At 33.9% G+C, this 21,928-nt stretch overlaps 1 protein-coding gene across 1 annotated transcript; it reads right to left on the reverse strand.

Moving 5' to 3' along the window:
- Positions 1-1,934: 1,934 nt before the first annotated feature.
- On the reverse strand, positions 1,935-20,602 carry LOC132724894 (angiopoietin-2-like). The gene is made up of 5 exons (XM_060709876.1): positions 20,455-20,602; positions 3,697-3,830; positions 3,309-3,408; positions 2,350-2,460; positions 1,935-2,152 (listed from the first exon to the last, which is right to left on the reverse strand). Exons 1-5 carry the CDS (start codon positions 20,600-20,602, stop codon positions 1,935-1,937), a joined length of 711 nt encoding a protein of 236 aa, XP_060565859.1.
- Between the last annotated feature and the right edge of the window lie 1,326 nt (positions 20,603-21,928).

The following is a 21,928-nucleotide window of genomic DNA, read 5'->3' on the forward strand; positions in this document are numbered from 1 at the left end:
ATGTACTATTGACATCTTTCCAATAATAATATAAAAAAGGAACTATTTTCTACATAAGCAAACCATCTTTGTTTTACAACATCCAAAATGTGATTTTTTAAAACCTCTTTCAAAAATTCAGTCTTGGTAAAAACGTATGAAAATCAATAAGCAATAATTATATTATTTTTTTTACTTTTGTGACTTAGTTTACACAACCACTATTGCTATAATTTAATGCTAATTATATATTGCTTTCTATAAGATACTATCAGTATTAATTCTAAGGCAGTATTCTATTATTGTCATATTTATTTACAAACAAAGGGTACCTGACCAATTCATAATTAAATAATCATTATTGGAAAATGGCTTAACCCGTGATTTGAAAATAAAAATGTATCCCGTACATTAAGTATTTTATCGTGTATACAACAATTATACAATATTTACCATAAAAGATGAGAAAAAAGATCAACAAGACAAGGCTAGGTTCACAGAACGCAGCCCCTGACACAATCCAGTTAAAATGGTAGGGCACCCATAAGCACCAAACTTAAAATTGTGAGTGGGCATACGGGTATCATTTCCTATAAAATTATTGAAACATACAATCGTATCAAGAAAAATAACACACAATCTTTACCACATAAAAAAATTTGAACTTAAGACGTAAGAACAAATATTGTATCAATAGTAAATCTTACGAAAGCCAAATTGAGCATCTGAAATGGTATTGCTATCCTTACAAAAGCGCTCAACTCTGTTATTAATGAAAGATTAGATAAACAGCTATAAAGTGTAATTCCCCCATGGTTATTAACTTTGTTCTTCTTTCTCTTCTTATGTAAAGGTTATGTTACATCTTCGGTCAATTGTCAAGAAAAATACCACAATTCAGTATACAATTAAATAAATCACAAAAATGCGACGACAAAATACATGAAATATAAACGCTGTCAATAAATACTTGTTTAAAAGACAAGTATGACGAAGTGTTTTCGAGTTGCGAACATCTTTAATATCAAAACGTGTTGTTGAAAGTTAATCTCCGAAGTGCCTAATTGAAATACTAAATGACGTATGTTTGTTTATATAGGAATAGGTGATACATTGCAACAAGTTATCAATATGTTTGAACATTCAATTTGGTAAAAAAAAAATTCCTTATCTTATTGAAGTGCGACTGTTCCCTGCGCATTTTTTTTCTAGGGACTCGAGTAATATTTATCTCACTCAGGCTATTCGCCCCCGTATATCCCGCCAGTGACTTGTATGTAGAAAATATACACGTCACAGACGGGCCGGTTAGTGATATTCGACTGTAAATAATTAAACCCCATTGCCGTTAAGCCCATGTTCGCGATCAATATAACTTTTCACAGATAAAAAAAACAACAACATTTATATCGGCCTTAACATTATAAGTCTATTATATAAATGTAAGTTGTAGAAAGAGAATCGGAACACGAGGCTATCTGAGATAAATGAGTGGGCGTAGTCCACGAGTATAAATTAAATTTCCGAGTGTTTTGGTGACCTTTCTGTTTTGTATCATCAAAAATATTATTGTCGTAACAATATAAAGTAAACAATCTAGGAGCATCTAAATATGCATTTTCTTTCATTATCTCTTTCTCTGACCATACAATTAGTATAACCCGGAAAACCCCAATGAAAGAGCATACTTTAGTTTTATCCTCGGCAGACTGCACGGTAACTGGAGCGCAGGTGTGTATTTATTGGTATACTATTTTACATTGACGCATTTTCAACAAAAAATTGCTTTAAACTATGATGTAATATGCGTTTTAATGACAACGCATTCCATACATTTAAATTTAGAAATTTTAAAATATAGAATGCAAAAGATAACTGCAAGTTCTGTCAGATAACAGGAACAATAAAAACAGTTAAGATGTCATAGTCTCACAGAAAGCCATAAGAATCATGTTCTATTTTCTTCGTAGCATCATTCGCGAAGTGTTTAACTTGCTTTGAACTGCATTGTAGTACCACGCTCCTTCGCTGTACCCCTTGTTGAAGTTTAAATAAACACATTCATAATCAAAGCCCCACCATCCGCCACAGTGTTCATTCATTACCGGATCATAAACCGTGAATTCATTTCTATCCAAGGATCCGAGAAATGTTCCAGTGCTCGCCGCCAAACCTTTAAAATATCAAATATATCGCACATGAATATTTATGGAATTTCATTTGTGATCATAGTACTTTTAACCGAAATGTTGATAAATAAGTTAATAAGAAAAGAAATTCTTTAAATGATATCAAATTTAAAAGAAAATATATGATATCAACCTGATTTCTCTACGGGTTGCACATCTATGGATAGTCTGTACGTTTTACCAACGAGTTCAAAACGATCATACTGCTCATGCGCTGTCTCTCCGCTCATAACTGATAAACTATACCAAAGTTCTGTCGGTGATTCTGTCAGTTCTTGAACATACCGTAGACCTACAAAAGAATATTAAACTTAGTCTATATAGTCATTGCATGTAATCAAGTTATATACAAATAAACAAGAAAGAGAAGAAGAAGCAAAAAGAGACTTTCAGAGATTTCACGCATACATTGCATAGACAAAGGTCGGAAGCGTGATATATTTCACAGTAGAAAAACTCACCGTTCGTATTTCCTCCCTCCGTATTTGCAAACCGACACATTAACGGCGCAATTTTGTTAGAAAAATCAACTTTTTGTTGAAATTTGCCCTGAAAACTATCTAGAATGATAGCAAATGGTCTAACTATAAACGATCCGAATACCAATATCTTAAATTCTGTCATAAACGCTGTACAGACGTTTAAAGTTATGTCTACGTGACATCACACAAACCACTCGTGCGAAAACCGTAAAAAAGAACGCTATTTAAATGTTGCCAAACAGTTAAATATCATTTTTATTTCACTATTATAACAAAAACTCTGTATGTACCTTGACAAATATTAGAAGAAATAAAATAAACACCAAAAACTTTTCAAAATTTTGTTATTCTCATAATGTTTGTGCAAACGATAGATTAAACGACATTTTTTCCAACCGACTGGAACAGCCTTTAAAGAATATTGCAGAATGAAACTACGAGGAGAAAACAAGTTTAACCACCAAAAAAAAGAGAGAAAAAGTCAAACAATTGTTTTTCTTGAAGAGTTAGAATGGAAATAGATCTTGATTTTTAGTAATCAATAGTCACTTTGACCTACGGGCCTTCGAGATTATATTACTGCGCAACTCCATACCGTGCTATATTGTAACACAAATAACTCAAAATCAAGCTCTATTTCCTAAAACAATAACGTTACCAAGCCAGAATTCGCCATTAACGTCCCCGAATCCGTCTTCGTACAATTTTAACGTTGTTTTTGCAAAGTCAGTCGAGCCATCAAACCGGTTTTGGAAAACCTGAAATTATACAAAGTAAAACAATATCATGTAAAAATCACTCGAAACCCGCGTAAAAAATCGTTCAACTGAGATACCTTGCTAGAATTTTTATTTTATAAAGTTAAAGTCATTTTTGCATAGGTTCATCACGGAATTTATTGACCTCATTGAACAAAATAATATAATGCTCGCCATAGGCTCCCATAATTTATGATTTATTAAACTCGTCAATAAATTTAGTATCAATTTCTTTATACACACCGTTATTGTTTGTATCATATTTAAAAGAAGTAAATAGGATCATACCGTCCAGCCACCGCCATCTGTTGTCATGTCACAATAAACTGGTATCTTTTTTGAGTTACGAAGTCTTATTTCATAAACACCACTTACGGCAGACCTGTCCAACTCCAATATTTCTTTACAGTCTATCTTAAAGTCTGGAAATATAATGTGAAATTCAACTGATTTTTGGAAATGTTTTTTTTAAAAATAATTATACCATCATCTTATGATATACAATGTATATTGAGAAAATGTCAAGGTTTAAAGCGGCATTTGGCCTTTATTTCTTGTTGGAAAAACAATTATCTATTATTTCAACCAAGTATGTCATTAATTTTATCTTTTAAAAGTGCATCATATCTCTGTTAAGCCTTCTTCAAAACAGCGCCCCGAGAGCTATTTATAACACGCCAGTGACGTTTGTTTCTAACAAAATATATTTGTAAAACATGTATGACCCCTATCGGCAGCCAATTAGGCATGTGGTCAGGTTATTATGACCAAGAAATCTATAGGTATTATCTATTGGTCATGATTTGTCACTATATAATTGTGACCGTAAAGGTTGTGAGCAGCAATTTTATGACAAAGTTATCACAAATCTTTCGAAATAATATATGCAAAGCTTTTATGAATCATGCTGGCCTCCTTAATTACAGCCAATATCTTTCCTTACATTAGGCCTTGAAATGTGTATACCAAAAGCATTATTAGTTGAATAAACTTGAGTTGTTGAGTTATTGGTTGGAAACTGTGTTTACGTACAAAGTCAATATGACTTTGACCTCTGACCCTTAAATCAACAGGGGTTATCTACTGGCCAAGACCATGGCACCTGGGAAGTTTGAAGGTAAAGGGCCTATGAGTTGTTGAGATATTGATCAGAAAGCGTCTGACCTCTTGATCCCAAGAATTCATTGAGATCAATCTTTGACCAAAAACAATGCATCTGTGAAGTTTTAAGGTCAAGGATTCATGGATTGTGCAGTAATTGATAGAAAAACCATTTTGACATTATTGTGATCAATGTGACCTTGACCTTTGACCCCTTAACCCGAAAATCAATAGATGTCATATACTGGCCAAGTCCAATGCATCTGCAAAATTAGGGCCCACGAGTATTCAGTTTAATGATCGGAAACCATTTTTACAAACAAGGTCAATGTAACCCTGACCTTTGACCTAAAAATCAATAGGGGTCACTTACTGGTCATGAGCAATCCCTATACCAAGTTTGAAGTTTCTAGGTCTAAATGTTCTTTAGTTATTGATCGTAAAATGTGTCAATACGCCTTTGGCCTTTAACCCCTTGACCCAAAATCTTTCAAACTGATCATAAAAAATCAACCTACCAAGTTTGAAGTTCGTAGACCTACGCGTTCTTCAGTTATTGATCGAAAAACGTTTTTTTTCCCAACAAGGTCAATGTGACCTTAACCTTTAAGCACTTGGCCCAAAATCATTTAGGGTTATCTACTGACCATGAGCAATAACCATACCAAGTTTGAAGTTCCTAGGCCTAGGCGTTATTAATTTATTGATCGGAAACCGTTTTTACTTACAATGTCAATATAACCTTGACCTTTGACCCCAATATCAACGAGGGTCATCTTCTGGTCATGGACAATAATCATACCAAGTTTGAGGTTTCTAGGCCTGAGCGTTCTTTAGTTATTGACCGAAAACGTTTTGGTCTACTGACCGACGGAGACAAATGCAAAGCAATATACCCCCACTTCTTTGAAAGGGGACATAAAAATAGAAGATCGGGAAACAAATTGTCCACTTAGAGAGTGGACCGGTAGATTTGAGGTACAGAGGGTTTTCCTTAATTTTTATCGACGGCAAATGTCTTTTTCCACAATAATTCTTTTAATTTGACAACTATAATTATGAAACGATTTATTTAAAAATAACATTCACATAACCTTATAAAAGCTGAAAGCCGCTCCGTATTACATAATGAGGGTTCCGATAGTGATTTTACTATATGGAACATAATAAATCAACACATTGAGGTATTACAAAAATTTTAACATAAATGGTTACGCCGACACCGACGCCGACGCTTGAGTGACTACAATAGCTATATTTATTTTATCGAATAGTCGAAGTAAAAGGCTAGTCACGGGTTCCTTTGCCATTTCTATTTCATTTGGTTTGTTAAAATTCAAACTGGAAGCTCTCTAAGTTTTACAACAACCTGGATAATTAATGAAATTAACAAAGACAAGGAATATTACATTCATTATAAGGGGGTAATTGCCCCCAAAGGGTCATCTCGGGACTAGTTATATCAAGATGTATCCATATAGAACGAATCAAGTTCCTATGTATCCGCACTTTGGTTTATACATGATATATTTTAGTTCGATTGTGAAGGAAGCTATAAGCTTATAGACACACTTTCGAAGCCGTTCCTGGAACCAACCACTACTGAGCAATGAGTGTAAAGTTTCTTGCTCAAGGAAACAACAACTTGTCCCGCACTTTTCCTATATAGCCCGTTGAATGTTTGAGATATCAAGTCCCTGTGACTTAAAAATGTAAATGTATATGGTAGGTAGAACTCATCAAGGTGTCTGCAAGTATGAATTTCATTGTTACAGGTTAACGAGTATTGGACTATGCGACAAGTCCTATACAAGTCTATATAAATGAAGTACCCCTGTGGGTATGTTCCCTATAAAGTTCATCAAATTAACAGCCATATGCATGTTTTTTTTGTATAAAATACATATGCGAAGCAGCATTTTCCTCCAAAATAGTGTTATTAGTATCTTCACTTGCAGACTCCAGTTAACAACTTGTATACAACTATTGCATGGAAGCACTGTAGAATGTTTGAGATGAAATCCTCTGCAAAGAAGATTGGTTGGCCACACCTATATAACAAGATCATTTTAATGTATCAACCATTTCATTCATAGAAATAAATCATCTCTTTAGCATGAAATTTTTAAGGTAAAATTATGGACATTTTCTCATAATGTAATCTATGGGAAAATCAATGCGAGCGTCTGACCTTCTTCATACAAAAACCGCGGGATTCTCCACGTCGGAGTATGAATTAACACAATACCGGAAAGAATAAAATGACCCGAAATTTAATAAAAAAAAAAAACAAACTGCGCACAATTAGATGAACACTTGTGATCATTAACCAAACGGAAACTTACTTTGCAGAAGACAGGTGAAAACGTCAGCGAAATTTGATTGATGAAGAAGGAACAATAAAAACTGACATTTTTTTGGCTATAATAAGTTGTGGCAACAAGATGATATCTTAAGACCACAATATAATAACAATAAGTCGTCGCCACGAGATAATATTTTAAGGCCACAAGATAATAAGTAGTGGCCACGAAATAAATAATAATGTAAATGTCACCTTTACGCCACCGTACTTTCATTTCTTTGATAGAAATATATGTAATAGCTTTTATAGATTTATTATTGCAATTAAGAAATTACCTTTTAGGCATATTTCCGTAATGGTATGATTGTACGGTACGGAACAATTTGATTCTTAATGGATACGATATACGGAACAATTTGCTTCTTAATGGATAAGGTACACGAAACAATTTGCTTTTTAATGAATAAGGTACACGGAACAATCTGCTTTAAATGGATACGGTACACAGAACAATCTGCTTTTTATTGGATACAGTACACGAACAATCTGTTTTGCAATGGATAAGGTACACGGAACAATCTGCTTTTAATGGAAAAGGTACATGAAACAATCTGCTTTTAATGGATTCTGTACACAGAACAATCTGCTTTCTATTGGATACATTACACGGAACAATTTGCTTTGTAAAATGTATAAGGTTCACGGAACAATCTGCTTTGTAATGGATACGGTACACGAAACAATCTGATTTGTAATGGATAAGGTACACGAAACAATCTGCTTTTTTTCGATACAGTACACGAAACAAACTGCTTTGTAATGAATACGGTGCACGGAACAATTTGCATTTTATTAGATACATTACACGGAACAATATGCTTTGTAAAGGATACAGTTCACATACCAATCTGCTTTGCAATGGATAAGGTACACGGAACAATCTGCTTTGTAATGGATACGGTTCACGGAACAATCAACGTCTTAAAGAAAGCAAATTTACTGTGATGATGCTCTTTTTCATTATCGATTATCAGATAATAGAAAAGATTCAGTAAATCCGGTTTCAAATATGTTTCTATGACTATCAGCTTCGAGAATATTGTTAAAGCATCACCTTGCTCTATTTTGAAGGACACTAGTATGTAATTTGAGAACAGAGGACTTGCTAGAAATCGCTAGTTTTTATTATCTTCGATTGTTTATCGTATCCCTCGGTCGCACCTATGAAAAATAACTGTACCAGAATGTCCTTAGAAAGTAGTTTTGGATTTTCATAATGTTAATACTCCGTGGATAGCTCGTACAATTACGGGTACTCTGCGCCTGAACTTGTCAAAATCGGTTTAGTAAAAGCAAAAATATTGATAAAAATTGTATGAATTGGGCATCAGTGCACGTGTCGTATCTTAAACGTCACAGGACATGGCCACATCGAAAGTAAATATCTTTTAGGGTAAAATATTATTGCTTGACTTTATAATTGTGTTATTGCTATTTTCCATATTTCCCCCATAGCACCTGCGTCTGCAGTATTCAATTTTTAACATTGTATGTATGTGTAGTAATCAATGATCCGGCAACTCCGGGAAACTGAAACAACACGCCTGTCCCATATCACTTGGCACCTGCTGTTGTCAAGATTAAAATCTAGAAAAGGAAAAATCACTCGGAAGGAATGAAAACATTACAATTAGCAGACTTGGTCAATTCACGACAGAACACGCAAAATTGCAACATCCTACATACTCCTATCACTGGCTTAAACTGTATTCAACACTTAATGATCGGGAGTCAATTGTCCCGAAGGACAAGAACAATATAAAAACACCGAAATGAAGTACCGGGCATCTTTTTTGCAGCAAGCACATGGCACTTGAATGTATATACCACTTACCTCTGTTTGAATATTGCACTGATCCGTCCGAAGTCAGAATTGGTGCACCTTTCAGAAACACTCTGCATCCAATGCATTGATGATTTTCCGGTTTGAAGAAAGACGAAGGACACTTATCATGCAGATAACACATTTTGCTGCATGAGAGTGGATCAGGAACGTCGTCTACTATAACCGTAACATCCTCTAGAGGACATGTTGCTTCCACGGAGTTTCCATCAAATCGATATTTTGTCCAGGAAATGGCATCAACCGTAATTATGTTGAATACATTTATGAAAATCATGCAACATATTAAAACATCGTTTGCATCAATGTCTTTTCTGTTGCACATTTTATATCAGATGTTCCTTAATTCTGCAGATCTATTGAAAAACGTCTTCCCAGCAAAAGGACGAAGCAGAATGTGATAATGGCAACGAAATATAAATAAAATAGAGAAAATAAGAATCCCTTCAGAACGCTCAACACAGCAAAATTGAAAAATAAGGTTTATGAAATATTTAGTAAACAGAATGTAAATTGCAAAGATAACAAGAAGATCAAAGGTATGTGGGCTTTCAAAACAAAACATTTATGCTTCATACTGTTGAACTAGTCACGTACGCTAGTAAGTTATACTTAATAATTCAGCGCAGTGTTTGTCAAACCGATTTGCTTCAAATTTTTTGCTTCAAAATAACATTGCTAAAAACTTTCTTTTTTACAAACTTCAAAGCAAAGAGAAAATGTGTGGTATGTTTCTTCTCTACGAAAGAATGGCTGTTTATACCTGTAATGGACAAAACACAACGCCTTGATAATTTAATAAATAACCAGAAACAATTTCTGGCGCACACCTTATAAATGTATGTACACAAGTGCATAAATACAGATCCGAAATATAAAATGATCAACGGAAAGAGGCATGATAATGAAACATAGTGAATAACAACAATTACCTGTTAATGACATAAAACAAACGCCTTGATAATTTAATAAATAACGAGAAACAATTTCTGGCACAAACCTAAGAAATATATTTATCAAAGTGCGCATGCGTGAGATGGTTTTTCCGGGAAGTTTGTAAAAACAGAGACCCGGTATTAGTTGTTATAATGAAACGGGTGATCGAATGGAATAATATAGGAATGAGGATAATGAATTGTATATCTGACTGTAGAGAATATATGGGACTGTAGAGAAATATAACACATAGATAGCAGACAAATACACAAGATATATATGCAAATACGAGGAAAAAATGATGACATAAAAACGATATTCGTAAAGAATAACGAAACTGAATATCGACCGCAAGACATAATCGCCCCGACATTAATAAAAAATTAAAGAGGAAGAGCCTGAATCAGACATTGCAGGTTGTAAGCTTTAACAATAAAGTAACTAAACTACTAGGTACTATTTAACTAAATCTAAATACTGTAGGCAATTACAACTTGTGAGTAATCATATTATACCCTGGGCAAAATACCTAAAACTCAAGCATGTTCCACAAAAATACCGTATGCCGTGAATCTAGAAAAATATATGTCACGCGGAAACAAAATTTTAATTTACCAGTAGAACTGTGAATTAAATGAAGAGGTGTACTATCAACAATAAATCCTTTATTATGCTCCCCGAAAAAATTCGGGGGAGCATATAGTCGTTGGGTTGTCCGTCCGTCCGTCAGTCCGTCCGTACGTACGTCCCGAATTCGTGTCCGGCCCATAACTTTGTTATTTGAAGTCGGATTTTAAAACTATTTCACAGAAATGATCACCATATTGACACGACGTGTCGCACGCAACATTTGGCTCGCTATCTTGAAGGTCAAGGTCACAGCGTGACCTTGCAGCAAAATCGTGTCCGGTCCATAACTTTATTATTTGATGTCGGATTGTAAAAACATTTTACAGAAATGATCACCATATTGAGACGACGTGTGGCGTGCAACATTCGGGTGGCTTTTCTGAAGGTCAAGGTCACAGCATGACCTTGCAGCAAAATCGTGTCCGGCCCATAACTTTGTTATTTGAAGTCGGATTTTAAAAATATTTCACAGAAATGATCACCATATCGAGACGACGTGTCGCGCACAACATTTTGGTCGTTTCCTTGAAGGTCAAGGTCACAGCATGACCTTGAAGCAAAATCATGTCCGGCCCATAACTTCGTTATTTGAAGTCGGACTTTAAAAATATTTCACAGAAATGATCATCATATTGAGATGACGTGTCATGCACAACATTTGGGTCGCTACCTTGAAGGTCAAGGTCACAGTATGACCTTGCAGCAAAATCGTGTCCGGTCCATAACTTCGTTATTTGAAGTCAGCTTTTAAAACTATTTCACAGAAATCATCACCATATTGAGATGATGTGTCACGCGCAACATTTGGGTTGCTACCTTTAAGGTCAAGGTCACAGAATAATCATGCAGCAAAATCGTGTCCGGCACATAACTTCATTTTTTGAAGTCGGATTTTACAACTATTTCACAGATATGATCACCATTATGAGACAATGTGTCGCGCGCAACATTTGGGTCGCTACCTTGAAGGTCAAGGTCATGGCATAACCTTGCAGCAAAATTGTGTCTGGCCCATAACTTTGTTACTTGAAGTTGGATTTTACAACTATTTCACAAAAATGATCACCATATTAAATCGACGTGTCGCATGCAGCATTTGGGTTGCTACCTTGAAAGTCAAGGTCACAGCATGACCTTGCACCAAAATCATGTCCGGCCCATAACTTCGTTATTTGAAGTTGGATTTTACAACTATTTCACAAAAATGATCACCATATTGAGACAATGTGTCGTGCACAACATTTGGGTTATTTTTACACTTTGAACTTTGTCTGTGACATAACTCTGACACTACAAGAGGTATACCTTCCTGTGTCCAAATTCTATTCGGGGAGCATCACCCGGTTCAACCGGCTCTTGTTTTTAAAGTAATGCAAAGTATATTTGTATAAATAATCAGGGTAAAATATAAAGTACATAGTTTTAAACATAAAGCGAAACACAGCAGGTACCGAAAAACGCCTAACTTCAAAGTTGAGACACATCTAGACTATAAAGAAAAGAAAAAGCATTAATCTAATTTCCAGTTATCGTTAAGCATCTATCCAGGTTTCTTTCTTGTATGTTTCTGTCTCTGTCAATTGTTGTCTTAGTCCTTAGTAGGATTTCTCAGTGCAGGAACAATACATCTTGTACCTGTAACAGAATGAGATGGATTATTTGCAACAGAATAAAAAAGTTTTGGTTGTTGACGTGACATCTTGTTTGCTGTTTGATGTTCCTGAAAAAGACGTTAACGTACAATTGCTAGATCCACGTATTGTGGAAGAAGTACTATGTGATGGACATGTTGTGGAACTAGAATCTAACGGGGCTGTAACTGTAATGGGGGAGGGATTGGATAACGAGTTCTGATAAGAATGTAAGTCAGAGGAGGCGGGCTTGTATAAGGACTCAGTTGTTTTACATAAAGGCATTCCCAGAACGGGAAGATAAATGTTTCAATGCAAAACCATGGACCTTTCCTTGCTGATTTTTCTTATTCAACTTATAGATGGGAATTTCAAAGGTTGGTTGGTTGAGAATGGTGTAGACATCCTTATCCTATTTATCCGCAAGTTTGGATTTCCCTCTTACACCTACATTTCGGATCAGTACTCGATTCCCGGGCTTCAATTCCGATTCTCTCACACGGAGGCCATAATATATTTTATGTTTCTTGTCTTGTTTCTTGGCCCCCCAGAGTGCAACATGCTGACAGACATTCTTGACATTCTCAGGACTGCAGGTTAAATACTTCTTGAGATATGCAAAAACAAGTCTACAATTTATACTTAGTCAAGGGCAATAACTCTGAACAAAACTAAAAAAAATCCTTATTTAAAACACCAGGTGCACAGCTTCACAGTGATGTTGATGATCATTCCTGTAAAGTTGGTTGATTCTGACTCAAGCACCCAAGGTACACACAACACAACACAACATTTTGGAATGGCTTTTACTAAGTGAAGGACAATTACTCTACAAATACTGAATAAATCCACAATAAAACCCCCAGGTGCACAGCTACATATACAGACCAACATTTCTACAAAGTTTAATGACTCTATATTAATTACTTTTTAAGATATACACGACACAAGTTGAAAATAGCCAACTGTTACTAATTCAAGGGCAATTACACTTGAAATACCGCATCAACATTTCTCTTAAGTATCATGACTTTAGGTCAAATAATTTGAGCTATGCACGACGAAAATTGCATTTTTGTTACAAATTAAAGAAACATAACTTTAACCAACAGAATACATCAACAAGCGAAACAGCAGGTGCACAACTTCACATCCTAAGCAACATTCCTGTAAAGTTTCATGACCTTAGGTCAAATATTTTTTGAGCTACGTGTGACAATGAACCAAGCGCGTCTGTTTAAATAGGAAATGGAATAATAATTACTTTTTACATCTAAATCTTTTTAAACGAACCAGTAAACATCAACCTAATTTTCTAGAGAGAAAATTACCTTAATAAAACTATTCTATCTTGGAGGCAAACTATCTCAAATATTCCAGTCATGTGAACCAGATAATCAGTTTGTTTTAAACGTCTTACAAGTCACCATAATCAGTTTAAACAAGAAGATTTATTAATGGATATCTCTCTAAGTTATTGGAAAATACCGCATCTATATTTTATTGTTCAGGCAGTTTGTGTAACATGTTAAGGAACTAGTAGACCCTTTGTAACACTTTCGTTTTTGAATATTTAGTTGTTTTCTTATATTACGCTTAGCAAATACTCTCTTAATTTTTACTAAATGTCTAGTTTTTGTAACATGAACTTTTTTCTGTGCATGAACGTTTCTCACCCTCGCTGATCGATTGGTGAGCTACAAAGACACGGATCGTAAGAGACGTTGTAATGTTCATTATCTAGAAACAGTCCGACTAAAACCAAGTCTGCTATTATTATATAATTATCAATATTTATTTTTGTTTTCGTATTTGAGAGGTTTGTCCGTCTTCGAATTTTTTAAAATCCAGTAGCAACAGAATGATAATGAACAGCCGTTATAAAACATAATTTACGTATTAATCAAAACAATCAATATTTGATATACTTTTTTTCTTTCAACCTAACATAAAAAACATTGTAATCTGATCTGTTTCTTTTTCAAAAACAACCACAACACAATTTAGCAAGGACATATGAATGTTTGTGTTGTAGGGGTTAGGCGTTCAATAAAACCGAGATTTCAATTTTCTCCAATTTTCTTTTGTTGCTATCAATTATCAATCTGCTCAGCATTTATAATGTTGCTAAAGGATAACATAAATATTTTTATTTAAATATTTTAAAACATAAAAGGTTTATGATATCCCAGTTTTGCCGTTTACAAATGTGTCTGGCTTTGAATATGGCGACCAGCATATATCCAAATAGCTCCAACTATAGCCAGACTGGTTCTCTCGCTCAAAGCGCGAACCTTTTGAACACAGCAACGCTTTGAGCCACGTTTGAAATTGTCGAAAGAACGCTTGGAGCCACGTTTGAATTTGTCGAAAGATTTTGTAAATGCTTGTTGTGTTGATTATAGTGAAGAAAAACATTCAAAATTGACCATCAACGTGGAAAATAATATTGAAAATAGGGTTATATGAAAATAATGGAACTGGAATAAATACAACATGACTTTGGCGGCACATTTTTATCTTGTGTATTACGTTGAAATTCTATTAAAATGCTTAAATGTTATGTGTTATTGATACATATGACAAATATATGAGCTGGGCTTATCAAATATACAATTCATTTAGATTAAAATGCATTTTGAGCTCCACATCTCAAGAATCTGTGTATTTATGGGATGAATAAAAATATTTTATTTGCTAGTTACTTTATCTTCTCCAGATACATTCTTACTAGATTTATAATTTAATATCACTATTGTAACCGTTTTAAAAATCGTATATACAATATGTGGTTTTATAAAGTGTAAAATCGATAATTTGGACTTGATCCTTGCGAACCATTTAATAATGTACCGTTCGGTCTACGATGTAATTTAGCAACATTTCTTATTAGTACTTACATGTATTTCAAATATTGATAAAAATAATGAAAAATAGAATAATGAGTAAATAACGTGTTTTAATCTTAATTTTCACTGAAGAAATTAAAAGAGAAACAAAACTACAACATTTATATTATTGCAATATCATATACGCTTATTGGGTAAACTATTGCACTACAGCTGACATGTCCAGACATATACAGCAATCATTGTATTTTATTAAGCATATAATGACGTAAAGATACCATGTGAAGTTTAGAGACTTATCGTAGAAATTTGCTCTGCCACTAAGTGCTAAAATTACAGAATTATGTTCATAGGATGGCAATTATTTATAAATTGTATGTTATTAACTTCGTCCCTCTTGACGCGTGCTGTACCTTATCACGTTAATAAGCAAGGGAAAAAATTCTTCGGTTTAGCTTAAAATAGAGGTTTGAGAGATTCAGCTTGGTTTAAAGTTATAAAGAGCTTTTTCATGTTTATAAAGACATGACGGCATTAAACTGAAAATCGGTATAACCATTAAAATAAAGAAAAATATTCCCTAAAAAAAGCCCAACACGTCAAATTGAAAATGTTGCGGGCTCGGTTTGATTGAGCCTGTTCATGGACAGTACTGTCAAGTGCAAACAACCGTCCACGCCCCCTAGCACCGGCTTAAGCATAATTCAACATTTAAACATGAAATGGTAAAATGTTGAATTTAGAAACATCCGCAGATGTGAACTACTTTTTCTACAATTGCAAATTTAATTAGTTAAAAAAATTCTCTCCAGATTCACTCTTACAAGATTTATAGTTTAATAAGTTATTTGTAACAGTAATGCGAATCGCATAAACAATCCATGGTCATATAAGCTGTATATTGTTGAAGATGACTGTGTTCCCTATGCGTTGATTTGCTTATTAAGTCTTCACGTCCATTTTCAATTTGGCAGAATTAAATTGATAAAGACTATGTTTTTAGGGTGTGTGTGACGCATTTACACTGCAGAGGTCATATGCGATTGTAGGCCCATCTGTGCATTATTTCAGACAAAAATAGAACCACCGATGTTCCGTAAGCTAGCTGGATAACTTCATCACATGGAATAATTGAGAGTACCCGTCGAGATTTAGACCCACATAAATGAGGCACAACTGGTATGACGTAAACGTCATTAACCACTCGGCCATGGACATCCAACGTTTTCGTTGAATTTATAGTCAAAATAGTTTACTTTACTGTCTTTGGTCTTTCGGCAACATTGTTATTTATACTTTAGTCCTGGGATTTGAATAGTTCTATTCCTTAAACCGGTGCTAATATCTTCTCTTTCTAGAATTTCTCTATTGCAAATAATTCGAAATAACTTTGAACCAATTAATTAATACAATTAGCTAAACGCGTGTGTTTAAATGGGAAATGGGTTAAAGATTTCTCTCCAAATCCTTTTAAAAGAACCAGTAAACATCAACCTAATTTTCTAGAGAGAAAATTACCTTTATACAAATATTTTATCTTGGAGACAAAACATCTCAAATAGTCCAGTCATGTGAATCGGATTATAAGTTTGTTTTAAAAACTTATTACTAGACACCAAGCAGATTTATTAATGGATATCTCTTTGAGATATTAGAAAATACTGCATCTATATTTCATTGTTCATGCAGTTTTTTTAACATGTAAATGAACCGGTAAACACTTTGTAACACTTTCTTTTTATGTTTATGTATATTCAGTAAATTTCTTAAAATGAGTACCTTAATTTTTACTATATGACTAGTTTTGTAACTTTTTTATGTGCATGAATTTTTTTCACACGCAGTGATAGTGCTAGTCGTACATAGACGTCAACCAGGGATCGTGAGAGACGTTGCACTCCATTATCTAGAAACAAACCCTGCTTTTTATCAATATTTAGATTTATTTTCGTACTCTAATAATATGTCTGTTTCCAGAACGTTTGTGATTGATGAGCAACCAAATTAATATATTCATTTTTTTAAACTAACATAAAGGCACATTGCATTCTTTTTTTTATTTTTGTAAACAACAACAAATGTAGTTAGGGCTTAAAGTAACAAACTAAGTAAGCTGGGATAAAGACATTAATACCGTACTTCTGGAATTTCTGATAAGGCTTTCTCAAAATTATAAGTGCCCCCGCCCAATGTCAAATCATTAATACTAACATCTGCAAGTGTAAAGTGTGACATTGGTAAAAAAGTAGTTCCGTGCCTACCACCCTCAGTGTTGTTCTATGTTTCGTTATATCCCGAATGATTTATTCCAATACTTTAAATATTGAGGATTTAATATGGCTGAAACCAATTCTTTTGGACGTTGAATTTGGAGGGGGTGAGGTTAAATTGCATTTAAGCTTCTTTCAGCTTCTTTCGTTGCTATCGAGGGTTCTTCTCAGGAATTATATTTTTAAGAAGATGTCTGAAATATTTATATCTAAATATTTTTAAATATTGTTTCAGTTAAAGGCTAAGTTCATTATAACAAGTCCTAAAAGTTTTGTGATGCGCATGCTCCGCTTCAACATACGACTTTTACAAAGCATTTGATAACATTAATGTGAGTGTGAACTAGTAAATATATTTTAGCATCAATATTATTAAAATACAAAGTTAATTCTACATACTCTACAGCGGCAAGTATTATGTTTTAAGTTAAGTATTTTGAATGAATGAATTTGATCACTAATATTTCCTTAAGGTATGCTAAATTATTGCCATCAACTCATGTTCCACTTGCGCTTTTTGTTAAAATTGATTTATTTTCATGTAAGGAAACTATACAGCTAAATATGATTGTTTGACTCAGGTGCCTACTGAGTCATTCCATCAATCGCTATGAAACCATTACAGAGTTGTTTTGAGTTAACTTGACAAAAACACATAACTTTCTGCAAAAACTAAAATAGTGGAAATAAAGAATCCTTAAAGAACGAACAAAACGACAAAATTGAAATTGTTGCAAGCTCGGCTTGATTGAGCCTGTTCATGGACGGTAATGGAATGTGCAAGTTACAAACGTCGACACCAATTACCGGCTAAAGACTTAACTATCTCGTGGCCACGACTTACTAACTCGTGGCCACGATATCGTATCTCGTTACAACGACTTAAAAACTCGTGGCCACAACAAAATATCTCGTGCGCACGAGATAAATAAAACACACACATGTCACCTTTGTGCCACCGTTAGAATATGTTCGGTCTGTGTGGACAATTTGATCCAATTAAATTGTTCTGTTAAATACAAAGGTGCTCTGGCAATGTGCAACAGCTACACATTAAAGAAAGTATCTTGAATTCAAATGAAATTTTGAGTTATCAAGTCGAAATTTCAAGTAAGTAACTCGAAACTTCGAGTATTTCGAGTTAATAAAAAGCACACACCTGGCAGTAATGCTCGTCCGTACTTATGGAAACATCAATCTTATTACTATTATCTTATAATTGAACTGCAAAACACTGTACAGTATGTTTGTTTAAACATATATTAAGTACCTAGATAAAGAAAAAATATTTTGTTTCATGATGCATGCATTTTCATTACCCATTTAACTAAAACATCTTTGAAAATTTAAGGACAAATACTAGGTATTTGTCACCATATCTGCTCCAAAGAACTTTCCATCTTACAATTAATACAAAATACTCCAATATTATTGCGTTTACACCGATAGGCGCGGAAACAAAATTTCATTTCCTATTACTCGAATGAATATTTCACAATACATTTTACCATATACGGGACAGTTCAGCAAGATACAGGACACGACTGTTTTCAAGTTTACTTCATTTTTATGACTGCAATATAAGTTAAAATGTATTCGTTCGTGAAATGAAGTATCCATCGAACTCTATAATAGTCAAAACGTCTACATATCAATTACAATATCAAAATTATGATTTTTAGAGGCTACCTGCAAGTGAAAAACACATTTAAGACGCGTATTTTTAAAAAACATGGATACATCTTAGTTTTCGTGGAAGAATACCATTCCAATAATACCAATGTCAATTAACAAGTTGAAATAATTCGACAAATCAAGCAGAACAAGCAATTATCATAGTATTGCAAGCAATCCATAAGTCCCCTACCGGTAAGAGCCCAAGCAACATTCTGAAGGGCCACTGGCCATTCACTTATGTTCCTATTTTTAAGTAAATTTGTTGAAAAAGTTCTTTAAAAGTGATCACAGGAAACAGTTTTTATGTACAGACAGCAGGACTGAAGGACACTCTAAAGTTATTTTTTAAACATCCCTGTTATCAAAATATAACATTTTTAAAATCCTATCATGAAGAAGTTGGAGTAAAAATTACCAATTTCTCAAAAAAAAGTCTAAGTTCAAAAGGGGCATAATTCTGGAAATAGTCTTGCTAGAGTATTGAACACTCACAAATGTTGGGTGATAATAAGAAACATTTATATGAAGTTTGAAGTAGATACATTCAGAAAAAGAAGTTATTAAAAAAAAAAAAATTTTTTTAATGAAAATTTTAAGTTCAAGGGAGGTAATTCTGATAAATTTTGTGCTAGAGTTGTAAACCTTGTCACATATGATGTGGTTGATGACAAGCAACTTATATTTAAAGTTTGAAGAAAATACCTTAAGAAATAAAGAACTTATAGTGAAAAAACTTAAAAACTAGAATCAGAAATCTTGAAATTCAGTCTATTTGTTGCCATAGCAACCAGAATTTTCAACATAGGAAGATAAGAAAAGGATGTGCATAATTTCCATACTGCCATCTACCCATATGTCAAGTTTCATAAACATATTTTCAGTACTTTTTGTGTTATCACTGGATCCAGGTTATGTGTAAAATTTTCCATATTTTCAGTCTATTTGTTGCCATAGCAACTAGAATTTTCAACATAGGAAGAAAAGAAAAAAATGTGCACAATCTCCATACTGCCATCTATCCATATATCAAGTTTCATAAAAATATCTTCAGTACTTTTTGCGTTATCGCGGGATCCAGGTTATGTGTAAAATTTGCCATATTTTCAGTCTATTTGTTGCCATAGCAACCAGAATTTTCAACTTAGGAAGAAAAGAAAAAGACGTGCATAATCTCCATAGTGCCATATATCCATATATCAAGTTTAATTAAAATATTTTCAGTACTTTTTGCGTTATTGCGGGATCCAGTTTTGTGGACGGACGGACTGACGGACGGACAGACGGACAGACAGACAGACGGACAGACGGACGGAGGGTAAACCTAAAGTCCCCTCCGGTAAACCGGTAGGGGACTAATAAATCACAAGAGAATGTGAAAGAGAGTGAGTCCCGTAAATGATAGGCTTGTAAATGTTGAAAATGTCTGTTTGACTAGGGAATTCTATAAGGAATTGTTGAATAGTTTACATAAATGACAAATTATAAGCAAGATAAATATCCGCTCTAAATATCTGAAGTATTATAACATTGATATTTATATTAAAAAAAATACATTTGTGTGTATTGTAAAACGCATAGTTTTTAAAAGCCTCGTAACTGATTTTGTAAAAATGACGCTTGTAAAAATCTAAGCAATAGTTATTGTTCAGATTTTAAAAAAATATGGAATTTATTGCAAGCAAAGCCTTGTGGAGCACAGCAATAAGTTATACAGTTTTTAAAATATGAATTATAACTGGCTTACCGTTTGACCCAGATTCGTGGAATAAGTCACCTACGAAGTATCGGTACAGCACGAGTCCCGCGTAAACTGGTATAGATTGACAGGCCAACACATGGTCGGAGTGTTTTGACCTGTCAATCAAAGCTTTGCGTTTTACATCATAAGTCATCATGGAGCAATGTGTTTGACATGATGAAATAGTAAATTTAACAAGAATCATATTATTGAACCAATTCCTGTCGAATGTGCTGATGTGGTCAGGGTTGCTTAATATTGATACGCAGGATTTATATCAAACGCAAGCAGAGGCAATAGCTCAGGTAAATAATTTATAAAAACAAATCCTGAATTCTCGCAATATCTAACTGCATCATTATTTGAATGAAAATACAAATTGTAACATGTCAGGCGCGCAGCTTTCCTTCGCCCAACCAGCACCAAGCCTCAAAGAAGATGACGGTAAAGTGTTCAAACATAACGTGATTAATCTGCCTTAATCGCCATTGTAATATTAAAAGAACTTTGAAAATCATATTTATGTGATTTTTTTTTATATTTGCATGCCGATTTGAAAAGCTTTTGTCGTCTGATGACATTAAGAAGAAACAGAAATACATTGCCCTATAAGACACCGAAAAACAAAAACTGGACAGAGTACGTCTGGAGCGAGTGGGCTGCAAACCGTAACCTACAACCGGAGACTAAGCAAGAGCCTGGTTATCCTATTCCCGTTAATATAGAGCAGTTCCGTTCTTGTGAAGAAATATATTTTTGGTGGCAACGATTATCTGTGAAATTGAAAGGAAACAATGGAAAATTCTATCCTCCAACATCTTTACTAAACATTGCTGCAAGGCAATAAAGGTATCTTCGAAATGAAAAATCCATGCACGTGAACTTTGTTAAGGCTGAAAAACCTTATTTCTGAACTTCAGAATATTGGACTCACGCATGCACGAGTTGACTAACAAGGGCATAGGGGTCAAAGTCAATTGTTAAAAAAAGAGATTTTAACAAAATGTGGAAAAAAGTTTGTCATGGAATTATGAAAAACATACATTCTGTCTGATTTTTTTTAAAGATATATGTGTTAGTTTCGAACTTGGAGCGATCAATGACTGATTTTGTAGTGTTTATCAACTATTTTTTATTGCATTACTAAAGCAGTAAGGGCTATTTAATATTTTGACCTCTTTTTAGTTATTGACGTGTACTATAAGTGCTGTTTGCAATTGGTAAATTACTTTTCTTGCTCACATCACAATACATTACTATTAAATACAATTTCAATTTTTTTCATGAAAATTAGCATGAATCTGGAAACATGCGGCTTTCAATTGACAAACAAAAAATGAAAACAACTACACTTGTAACAGATTTCTGTTTCAGCAGAAACTATGTTTCCATGTTTGCTACTAGCAAATTTACAACACTTTTTTAATTCACATGAAATAAACTGCTCTGATTTAGTGAATATGATGTGCAGTTACTGATA

This window comes from Ruditapes philippinarum, unplaced genomic scaffold (assembly GCF_026571515.1).
Source record: "Ruditapes philippinarum isolate M1 unplaced genomic scaffold, ASM2657151v2 ctg713_1_1_1_1, whole genome shotgun sequence".
NCBI lineage: Eukaryota > Metazoa > Mollusca > Bivalvia > Venerida > Veneridae > Ruditapes > Ruditapes philippinarum.

What these genes read in the sequence shown, in the direction of transcription:
- LOC132724894 (XM_060709876.1), bottom strand. Translation starts at nt 20,602, where the DNA reads ATGACTTATGATGTAAAACGCAAAGCTTTGATTGACAGGTCAAAACAC. An exon ending in CAGATGGCGGTGGCTGGACG is followed by an intron (nt 3,409 to 3,696) that starts GTATGATCCTAT and finishes GTATAATTTCAG; the next exon opens with GTTTTCCAAAACCGGTTTGA. An exon ending in TAATGGCGAATTCTGGCTTG is followed by an intron (nt 2,461 to 3,308) that starts GTAACGTTATTG and finishes ATTCTTTTGTAG; the next exon opens with GTCTACGGTATGTTCAAGAA.